Source organism: Gopherus flavomarginatus, chromosome 10 (assembly GCF_025201925.1).
Source record: "Gopherus flavomarginatus isolate rGopFla2 chromosome 10, rGopFla2.mat.asm, whole genome shotgun sequence".
Classification (NCBI taxonomy): Eukaryota; Metazoa; Chordata; order Testudines; family Testudinidae; genus Gopherus; species Gopherus flavomarginatus.
Genome location: NC_066626.1, coordinates 37,346,313 through 37,358,390, shown reverse-complemented (window position 1 = coordinate 37,358,390; position 12,078 = coordinate 37,346,313). Strand labels below are relative to the sequence as shown.

The window sequence follows — 12,078 nt, the reverse complement described above, 5'->3', positions numbered from 1 at the left end:
ATTTGGAAGGAAATACAAAAAAAATTGTTTGATAAAGTTCACAGATGATACAAAAATTAGTGGAATGGTAAATGATGACAGGTCAATTAGAGACTGATCTGGATCCCTACGCAAGCTGGACTCATTTGAGTAACATGTATTTCAATACAGCCAACTGCAAGTTTATACAGCTAGGAACAAAGAATGTAGATCACATTTAGAAGCTGGAGGACGGCATCCAGCGAAGCAGTGACTCTGGACATAATGGATATTATTTATGTCTATAGCACTGGTGAGACTGTTAATGGAATAATGTGTCCAGTTCTGGCATTCACACTTCAAAAAGGATGTTGAAAAATTGGAAAGGATTCCAAAAAGAGAGGCAAGAATTATTTGAGATAGGGAAAAGCTGCCTTAAAGTGAATGAGTTTCCTAAGTCTATATAGCTTATCAGACATCAGGGGATCTTGATCAAGTACACACACTGGGAGATTTCTGACAGTAGAGGGCTCCTCAGTCTACCAGACAAAGGCATTAACAAGATCTAATGGGCTGAAAGATGGAGCTGAACAAACTCAGACAATAAATAGGGCACAAAAATGTAAGAGTAATGCTGATGGTAATTAACCATTATAACAACTCACTACAGATATGATGGACTCTCCATTGCTTGAAGTTTTAACATCAAGATTGAATATGTTGTTGAGAAGTAAACTGTAGCTCAACCACAAGATAAAGGATTGATGCAGGAATTACTTGGTGAGATTCTTTAGTCTAGTCAGCAGACTAGAGGATCAGAATGATCCTTTCTGGTCTAAAAATCTATGAATATATGTAATTTTGCTTCTAGCTCAGTTCCGGGAAGTAGGACACGTTTTTCTGCGGAGATTTGAGCTTTCTGTAACACTTTCATAGTGAGGTTTTATAAACATACATATTTTAAACTGGTAAAAGTACTAAAAAAGGATACTTGATTAGGCAATACCCTGAATCTGCAAATGTAACAGCTGGCAAACCAGTCAAGAGAGACTGAACTGTAATGATGATCGAACCTAGTACAGCATTTGCTGTAAACTATATCAGAAATGATGATCACACGTACATCTGGAGCTGCTACAATGTAACGACAACCAAAACATGATTTAGCATGAAGGAAGCTTTCTACAGTAACAAACAATCAGAACAGGATTGCATGTACAGTGCAGAAATTTAAAATGCAGTGATCTCATCCAGGAAGAGCATCAGATTTTGGAGGCTGTCCTAAGAGCTGCAAAATATTTCAGATTCAAAATCCTGCAATTCAAGGTTGAGGCCATAGCTCTTCAGGGACATTTAAATAAGGGATTAAAAGATGGTAAAAGGGATCATATTTAGGGTGACCATATTTCCCAAAGGGAAAATGGGACACTGCGTGGGGCTGGCCCCAGCTAGTCACCCGAGGTGCCCCTCCCCGAATGTTACTGGTCACTTGAACCCTGCCAGCTCCCCATTCGAGGCTGTTTCTGGTCGCTGGAACCCTGTCTGTCCCCTCCTTCAGCCCAGCCTCCCCCCTGCACAGGGCTGGCATCTCTGCTCGCCCCCATGCATGTTCCTCTGCACCACACCCCACTTTTTGACAAAAGTGGGCATTTGTTCCATTTGCTTTTGCCAACTTGATCAGTTGGCAAGAGCAAATGGGACAAATGCCCTCTGTAGCCAAAAATATTGGAAGACCTGGGACAGGGCTTAAAAAAGGGACTGTTCTGGCCAGAATGGGCTGCATGGACACCTATACATAGTCATATATATCTGGGAAAGATAGATGAAAGGGGAGGTCAGGAGCACATTTCTGATGCTTTCCTGACTCTGTGTGTGTGTGTGTGTGTGTGTGTGTAAAAATTGTTTTTGAGAAGTCCATCAGAGCTGGCCTTCATCAAACTGAGTTATGGTGTGACTAGTGGATCCCAAGATACAGAAATGAGCCTGCTACATCGTTAAAGGGACATCCCTGCAGTTTGGAGATAAGAGATGATAACCTTTTATCAGATGGAAGGTTTCACAAAAGACTAGGGACTGGGGACTTACAGATACAAGGACATGTTCCACTGTGGAGTCACCAACAGGGAGGTGCTGTAGAAGAAATTGTGCTGATATTACTTAGCCTGAACTGGGAGCACCTCTGAACTTGGTATCAGCTTATGTCTTGGTGTGTTTCTGCCATCAAGGCAAAACATCAGTGCGTCTAGTGATGGCATTTACTAAAAGCTTCTACCATTCCAACAAATTTTACAGAAACACTCATTTGAATATTCAGGCTGGAAATAAAATATAGGAGAGTGTCAAATTTCTCTTTCCCACTGCTTGTAATATCGTCAGTTTAGTACAATGAAAAGGTAACAGATACACAGACCTGTAGCTCATCTTTCTGCAATACATTTGCTGTGTGCAGCTTAAGCTAGCTTGTGTGTCCACATTTCACATCAGAAGCATGGCATATATTCCACAAAATCTACTCAGTGCACTTTATTTCCCTGAGCTAGAACATGCTGCTAAGAACAACAACAGAAGGATAAAAGTAAGCTGCCCTAAGTTATGACTCTGTACGGAAAGCTTCCAATGCTAATCAACCCTCTAAAACAACATTAGATGAAGAATGGGATACTTTGGGATGATTCAAACAACCTGATTAGCTAATATATAGGGGAAGAGTTATTTAGATAAGCAATAAATAAATAAAATTATTTTATTGTGATAGTTCCTTGAGGTGCCAGCCATGGATCAGGGTCCACTGCTGTACAGACTGAAAATGCATATTTTACTATTTTTTAAAACATGGGTTGTGACATTTCTTCAACTGATATAGTAAACTGCAACAACAACTTCAGTGCAGTGAATTTCCTGGGGATTAATGACTAGCTGGATTCAGTGAGCCTTGATGGCACTCCAGACCATCAACTTCTACCAGCGGGTCATAATATTCCTTTGGAAATGCCTTGTAACTCAATCATTAGTGTTTAACCCCATCACTACTAGTATTCACAGCAGTGTGCATCCTGCAGCAGAATGTGGTGATATGCTGTTAAGAACAAATGTTTTCTAGACAAAAAACCTGTGACTTCAAATAGGATGTATGAGATGCTTGGGATGGCATTAGAAGTGCATTTTCACCCGCTTACCTGGTAGCACTGAAGCAGTTAACTATAAATTATGGAAACAAACTGATGGTCTATTAACCTTAAAGCTTAGAGAAGATATAACTCCAGCCATTCAGAAACCTGGTCAGTCTGGTAAGTTCAGTCACCTTTCAAAAACTTACATTTTTATATGAACAAAGTTTTTTAGCGCAAAACAGGCCTGTTCTGTGAGCCAAGTTCTCTGAACACGTCCAGTCCAAAATGGCACACCAAGCTATTTTCACTGTATTGTACCAGCACTTTAGAGAACTATTACACTCACATCAAAATCAAGTAACTGCAAGAGAGTTCTAATATTTATGCTCTCTGTTTTGTAAATATATTTCTTTTTCATATCAACATAATCTTTAACCCACCCTCATCATTTATGCAGCAGAGGAATAAAATTGTCCCATCATGTTATTTCAGACATACTGCTAAAAATTCCTCTTGAAACCTACATTATACCCACTTTGTTGCCACATGATCTGCAGATTTCAGTGACAAAGCATTACAGTAATAGTGACTGGACACCTATTTTTACCATTATCAAAACTATCTCAAATTGTTTAACTACTTCCCTTAAGCCCTTGCAATGTTGTTTTTATTTCTAAATGACATATCTAGTTATTTGGCCACTATACTGAAAGGTGGTAGTTAAACAAAATGTACAATTACTTTGTCATTGCTTTACATTATCATGAATATAGGAAAAGCTAGGGTGAGAAAAACCGTACCAAGAACATTGTGTGTGTAATACTAGTTATATTTAAAATAAAACTTTTCTCTCATATACACAAACATATAGACTGTACACATCTTCTCTGTGTGTGTGTGTGTGTGTGTGTGTGTGTGTGTGTGTGTGTGTGTGTATATATATATATATATAAATATAATGTATGTTAGTTTTTTCCTTTAATATTTTCATATTTCTTACCTTAGCCTTGAATTCCATTTCCATGTGCTCATGAAGTAGCTCTTCATTTTCTGTTAACGATGAGCCTAGATTTTGCTTATGTAGATAATCACTCATATTTTTCCTGTACCAAGATGTTACCTAGATAAAACACAAAAATGAGATTTTTGAGTTGAGAAGAGTTTCAAAAGCTGAGAAATAATTGTCCAACCTTTCAGGGGTATTAAGTGAACCAACTTAGTATACAAATTAAGCCCCAATTTTAGATACATAGCACTGTGTCTTCATGTTTTAATTCAAAAGTTCATATACCTATATGAAATAGATCATGTGTCAAAGTGCACATATATAGGAATATATGTAACAAAACAAGACTTGTTTTTCATAAAGTATGTCAAATGATTTATCAATCAGTATGGTGGGTGATACTGAAGGAATAGAAAAATCAGGAAGCAGTAACGTGGAAGAAGACATACATAGTTTAAAATGGTAAAAAAATCATACATTTTTCCTAGGAAAAATGCTCATTCATGTACAGTAGGTGACTATAAATCTGAGCATATTTACAATGATGCATATAAAGCAATGACTAGATGACCTGATAGGTCTTTTCTAACTATAACTTCAATAATTCAATGAAGCTACTGTAATCTTTTTGTATTCCAAAAAACAGTTACAGCTTGCTAGACTGACTGTAACAAGAATATTCAGCAAACAAATGCAGTAGTTAATGTATCTCATAAATTGCCCAGAATGACTTGCATCTACTTCTAGTTGATGCACAGTAGGTACCTTATACATTCCTTGTAAACAACACATGCCAAAGATCCCTGAGTGAAGCTTTGCATTTTAAAATAGTATTGGGAATCAGTTAGTACCTACGAGACCTGCTCCAATCTTTTTCAAGTCTTGCAAAGCCACTACCATATTCTATATATCACATTTAAAACTCCTTTGTACAGTATGAGGAATATAGACTTGAAAGCATGTTTCTAAGAGTTTCCTGAGATCTGCTTCTGTGGAGGCCTTTTTTAAATTTTATTTTATTCTATATTTTTCTAAAAACCAAAAGAACCTTTATAACAAAAAAATGCTTTCAACACATCTGAAATAATATAGTGGGCAAATTACCTAAGGAGTTCAACGGAGCTAGGAAAGTAAACAGATAATTAATGTAATTAAATTTTAATTTGATGGCAGAGTCTCAAAACTACTTTCTAAAGTGCTTCCAAGTTATTTATTTATTTATTGACACACAGGGGACCTCGTTTTTCTGCACAGTATCCTGGTGATACATGTTACAAACAAAAGCATATGGGAGTTTTGTATGTGCCCTGCTTAAAAAAATACAATTCAAAAAATAATTCTTTTTTAATTATTTGAACAAAAACCAAGGTAGTGTGAAGTGAGACGTGAGTGACCAGATGTCCCAATTTTATAGGGACAGTCCCTATTTTGGGGTCTTTTTCTGATATAGGTTCCTATTACCTCCCACCCTTGTCCTGATTTTTCACATTTGCTGTCTGGTCATCCTAAGTGAGAACTATTGTCATAAAAGCCATTCACATTTGGTAAGGCACATGATATTTTCATTTTCAAGGGAGGATGAGCTCTCACAAGCACTCATTCTCAGTGGAAGGTTTGTGGTAGAAGTGGACCCAAGTCACGAAGTTCAGATTGACACTTTGATCAGCATTAGAGGCATTTGGACCTGGCCCATCTCTGGAATACAGCATGACACTGGTTATTTTGTGCTCTCAAAAATGGGATTAGAGTTGTACAAGTCACCCTTTGATGAAGACAGACCTATAAGGAGGAAAGTTGATTATGCAGAATGAAGAGATGAGTGGAAGCCCAAGGGAGTCTTGGAGTAATGTTTACATACCTGACTCAATCAAATCAAATTTAAAACGTAGGAATCAGACCAAAATTCTGAACCATGAAACCTTTCCTTTCCTCTTTCCTCATCCTCTCAAACATACTCTTAGCAATGCAAAATTATGAAAACATTTATACTGGAAGAAGACATACAAAACATGTACTTCGCATCCATCAAAATAAAATTGAATGCGTATGCTACAGGGGAAAGAAGAATTTCCCTGTAAATTGAGGCAATTTTCTTTTCTATGGAAAACACTGGCTGTTTGCCAAAACAAACTCATGCTTCTATAGACTTGAGCAGAGGAGTATAAAATCTTTAACTCTGTTACTGTAAGAAGCTCACCCCTTAGCCACTTGCAATGTCTATTTTAACTATCAAGAGTGTAAGCAGTTGGGGTTTAAGTACTGCAGATGTCAATGAGTGATATTAGCAGTGTAAGATTATGCAAGAGCTATCTTTGGTGTTTAAGACCGAAGCCCACAGAATTCTATTTTTTCAGAAATTTCTTTTTGGTCGGCTTTTATTTTTTGTGCACAAGCTACAGGGCATGTTGATTGCCTGATAAACAAAACTACTAATTTTTTAAAACCCTGAGTGCATGACAGCCTTACAGCATGCTGTTGACCACAATATTTGCTATAAATTACCCAAGGAAATAGGAGTGAAAGGATCCCTATCTGTTCCTGGAAACTGTTGTAAGTTAAAATATGGTAATTGCAGAGTTATCTTAAGCACTTCCGTGCGCGTTACCCCTAACCTTCACCCATCCACACACAAAAACATCTCATCCAAGTTCAGTGGTGCTTTAAACCCAGGATAGCTGACTTGGCTGGGGCCTTAGCCTAAAATCAGAATGAGGCTTGAGACAGAAAACCTAGGGATCTTAGTTAAGAAGTTCTGAGTTTCACTCCTGGTTCTGATACTGATTTATGTCATCCCAAGTCTGCCTCTATTTCCCCTTCTCTAACAGGAAGACAATCTTCTCTTTCTGTCTCTCACAGAAGTGTTGGGAGAGTTTATTAGTTAATGTTTGAAGATGGAAAGTCCTGTGTATTATTACTGTTGATCCCAGTCTGATGATGATATGCACAAAATAAAATTTGGTCCAGAATACAAGCTTCATTTTTGTCAGTGATGGATCTGTGAAAGGTGTGTTCTTGCATGAAACGTGTGTATGCATGAGTATACCAGTAGTAGAATAAATGATATTGCAGGAGATGAGACAACTATAAATACACCAGGGGCGGGAGTTGGGAGGGGTCTTCAGAAAACTCCCATTAACTTCAATTGGGCCAAGATTTCACCCCAGGTAGCTAGCAAAGAATCATTTTAAACAAATCTGACTAAACAGATTTTAATAATTTAATTACTGGTATGTTCCAGTCTAAATATTCCTGCACTTAGGGTAAAATGTAATCAATTTTTCATTTTTATGAAAACCATTTACAGAAAGCGCTCGGAGCACATCTGAAGACATATGAAGGTCTACTCAGAAATTTTATGCACATTTTAATTGCTTATGAATTAGGTGAAAATGTCTAGGTTTGTCTCCAACCTGCCAGTGTTTTTCCTTCACTCTAGCGGGTGGCAGCAGCAGCAGAGACCATAGGGGACACAGCTTTTGGAAAACCCGAAAAGAGCATATGTAGATTATTTAGACAGTTCTTCCATAAATCCAAGCAGTTCTGGTGCATTAGTCACTGTTGGAGCTTCCCAGTTATACTTGTGCATGCTGACATTCAGGGTTTGCTCAGCTCATACTGTGCTTGGTACTAAAAATGGAAACCTGGGCCTATATTTGAAAGCAGCTTCCAAATACAGCTATGGCCCCAAACTGTATCATGAAGGCAATAATGGTTAAATCAGTTCCCCAGTCTTGCATGCTGAACATCTTTCAGTAAAAAAGAACATACAGCTATTAACCCAGCCCACTGTGTAAAGATCAGCAGGAGAAAAGAGTGGGTCACATTCATTCAGGTAAAGATCCCATAACAGAACCTTTAAATGACTGCACTACCATCGTTATTTTTACATCGATTAAATTGCTAGTAAATGAAATCCAGCACCAAGGGGTGACAGGGCTGTTAGTTCTACCTTCTTAACGACACAAGAACTGATAACTACCAGTAGTTAATATTTTTCCTTTAAAAAGAAGGATCATTTCCCTTCTGTGTGTCTGCATGGACTGCAGATGAGGGTGTGCTATGCTGTCCCACAAATCTGACTTAGCCCTTATCTCTGCCCTTGACACAACCTTTTACCCAGGGACCATGAATAGCTTAAGTTTAATTTATTTGTTTGTCTCATATATGCATGATTGGCACAATTGAGAAAAATTACATTCATAAATCATCTTGCCGAGAAAATTAATTATGCACAGAATAGCCCAATCTGCCTCTGATTTTCATTAATGAAGAAGATTATCAGCAAAATAAGATGCTGCTGTATCTGAAAAGGAAGGTCAGCTCTTTAAATGTAAAACAAGGTACATTTTTACATATTGAAAATACTGATAAAGAAAAACGTTATGATTATGCTTATCAGACCGTTACATTCTAATTCAAGGCAGAACGAAGGTGTTGCATTTTTAGTTCTTCGGGGCAAGGAAATATATATTGTGATCTTTACGTTTGCTTAGTTTCTCTTTCAAAACCAGATCAGGGAGACATCTGTGTTTTATACTTATCCTTTGAAAAACACAGGTATTAAGGGTAAAAATCTACTCTCACATGTTCACAGCAGGCTTGACTCCAATATGCGGCTCTCCCTATGTCTCCCAAACTTCCATTAGCATCAATCAGAGTTCAATAGGCTGCTCTCCTTATATGTGTAGAACTCCACTTGACATTAATGGAAGTTCAGCACACACAGGGAGAGCAAAATATTAGACTTCAGATTTGCCGTGAGGCTATGAGAACCAGTACTTAAAAATGCATATGCATAAGTCTAAAAAGATACTTTGTCATAAGTTCTACCAGTTAATTTTCCAGAGTATTTATTGTTCCATAATTGTGCATGAATGTTGCGTAAGGTGCCAGACTGACACCTTACAGGTCCATAGTTAGAACAGTGTTGCAAGGACCTGTCTCTGCCTGCTAGTCTGCATCAACCTTGGACCACAGCTGGGCATGACAAGGCAGGTGGTTGAATAAGCATTCTATCTGAGCTACAGCCCATCTCCTCAAGCTATCACCAGTAGATTATCAGCTGTAATGGTGGTGTTTGTGATGTCAACACCCATTCTGCAGAAAATGGACACACACACACACACACACACACACACACACACCAAACAGCAACCAGATTAAAGCGATCCAACGTCCTGATATCATTGGGATCATTCTATTATCAGGATAGTACAAATATTAGGGGCTTTGTCTTATATAGACAACTCTTACAGTCTATTACCCGCTATCCTGTACCAATTTTCCACACTTGTTATCTGGTCACCCTAAACCAGATAGTAAAGATTTTCTGGATGTTCCCAAACTAGGCTGGATTCAACTTGGCACTCTGTAAGTGAAAGATAATTGTCCATTAATGTTTAGGTCAACTAGAAATCTGTGGTAAGTTTGACCAAATTTGCACGTCACTCCACCCCACCCTACGTCTTGGGGAGATTCTGTAGTATGGTTTTAAAGCAAATTCATTCAAAATATTTTCCCCTCTTTACCCAATGTAAGATAGCAAAGTATTTTGCAGAGAGTCTTCTGTTTTGCTCCCCTCTCTCTGCCTGTAAGTTATTGATATACTTGGATAAAGCTGCAATGACCATGTAGTTGATGAAAGCATCACAGCTAGGAGTACTAACTCCTGGTACTTCCAAGCTTTGAAGAAGGATTTAGAGAAGGACCCTTTTTCTTGGAAAGTGTACTTTGCAATATGATACATTTCCAACCGACTTGGCTAAATTTGTTTTGAAACATCAGTTGTAGCCACTGAGAATTGAAAGAACATTACTTTTTAAGGTGTGTTCTTTTGCTGGACAGTTTCCTGGTGATATAGACAAAGCAGCAGCCAGGGCAGAATTGAGCAGCATCGTGCCTCTCAAGTGTTAGACGATATTTCATGATTTTCATAGTAAAAGCTCTGGCCTCTTATTTAGCAGTTTCTCTTTTACAGTATCTTGGTTGAAAAAGGGGATTTGTTCAAGCTATCATTCTATAGCCACAGGCTGGAAAGATAACACTTTCATAGGAACACAGGATTTTTCATACAGGATAGTAATCCATCTAGCCATGATGATACCAAGAAATCCAGTTTTGCCTCTGGCAATTATAATACTTGATGTTTCAGAATAAGATTAGCAGCAACCTACAGTACCTCACCAGTGGCCCACGGACCACCAGTGGCCCACGAGCTCCATTCAGGTGGTCCGCGGATAGCTCCCTCTAAGGTGTGAGTCTAGGCAGCCACACGAGACAATGAAGGGCCACCCACCTAATTAGTGGAGCCGCACAGGTGTGGCTCAACTAATTAGGTGCCTGGACCCTAGAGAAGATGCACATGTAAGGTGAGGTGTTAGCTTTGGGGGTGATAGGAGGTAGGTGGGAGGGGGCAGTGGGGTGAGAAGATGGGGTGGTGGGAATTTGGGATGTGCAGAGCTATGGCAGCCAGAGAAAGAGGTGACTTTCCCCAGTCCCAGGGCTGCCGCTGCCAGGGAGAGAAGGCCCTCCTTCCCAGCCTCAGCTCTGTGGCTGCTGTGGCAGGAGAGAGAAGGAGAGACCCCCCCCCCTTCCCAGTCCCAGCTTGGGGCTGCCGTAGAGGAGGAGAGAGGGTGCATCCATCGCATTAGAAAGGTAAGACTACTGATATTAAAATATGAGCTGTGTGCTTTTATTTGTAGAACAAAAAACATTAATTTTAAAGTTTTTTTTATATAGCACTTTTATCCAAAGCGCTTTACAATAGGTAGCTAACAGTACAAACAACATTTGGAAAGATCAATAAGTGGTCCACCAAGATCCTCAGCAATTTTCAAGTGGTCCATGAAAGAAAAAGTTTGAGAACCACTGGCCTAGAAGAGTCATCAGTGTTAAAGCGGTCTTGAAAAGGTCCAAATTGCTAGGATCTTTTGAAACTCGCATCCGTTGTCTTTAATGAAATATGGAAAATTTGCTCCCATGGCTACTATGGATATAAATGGTACTGTCATTCCTCCTGTCATTCTGTGAGACACAGCTTACTCTCTGCTTCCCTGGCTTCTGAAGCCATTTACTGGACACTTGGACAAGAGGAAGGACCTGTTCAACTACAAACTCTGAGCAGCTGTAGAATGACAGAGGAGTATGCATTTGTAAGGGAGATGGAGTTGTCTCATGATGAGTCTGGAGGCTGCTGAGAAATATCTACCTGATGGGATAAATTCTTGCTGTATTTTGATCAACTTCTGTGAGAGCAAGGGCGAGAGCCTCATCAGTGGGTAGAGGGCAGAAGTGCAGAGACTTGCTGAATGCTGTGATCAGCCGGAAAGGCTTCTTCTGAAATCTGCAGCAAATCATCAGGGCGATAGGATCAAGATCCCCCATGCTCCTACTTTGACGCTAAAAGCTGAAATGTGGCAATGTAATTTAATTACACATTGTACCTGGATTTCTTTACTCTATGTGTATGAATTTAGTGAACCAGAAGTGTATTTTGCTTTTTAAAAATGCTTTGTCCAATTATTTTTGGAGAGAACATTTTATTTGGTCTCTGGGACATGTATGTTATGAAACTCTGGTGAGTCTTGTCAAAAATAACCTGTATCGATCAAATCATGCCATGGTTACATAAACTAGTGCAACTGTTAGACAGGATTACAGTGAAGATGTGGGCCCATGCCATACAGTGTGGAGTACACACATGTGCTGTACTGGTCACAAGCATGTGTACATGCAGGATTTCTGACTTTTGCGCCTCTGTACAGAGATGTAGAATGGTGCCAGAAGAAACTATAATTTGTTATTGTGGGGATGAAAGAGGGATTCCAGAATTCACTGTCTTCAAAGAACTACCTGTAGCAGGAGCATTAAAAATGTAGTGCTGCTCCCAGTATCCATTGTTCTCCATGGGCTACAGGACATGGCTTGACTGGACATACTATGTCAAAACAATGATCTAGCTAGCCCAGTATCCTATATTCTGACAGTGGCCGGTGCCAGATGCTT

General features: G+C 39.1%; 1 protein-coding gene across 6 annotated transcripts in view; it reads right to left on the bottom strand.

Moving 5' to 3' along the window:
• Positions 1–12,078, bottom strand: part of CCDC141 (coiled-coil domain containing 141) — a 144,008-nt gene that overhangs the window by 87,048 nt on the left and 44,882 nt on the right. For all 6 annotated transcript variants that reach the window (XM_050968968.1, XM_050968971.1, XM_050968967.1 and 3 more), the window contains exon 7: positions 4,069–4,188. In XM_050968968.1, coding sequence (XP_050824925.1) covers positions 4,069–4,188 — 120 coding nt within the window. The remainder of the gene's footprint in view (positions 1–4,068; positions 4,189–12,078) is intronic.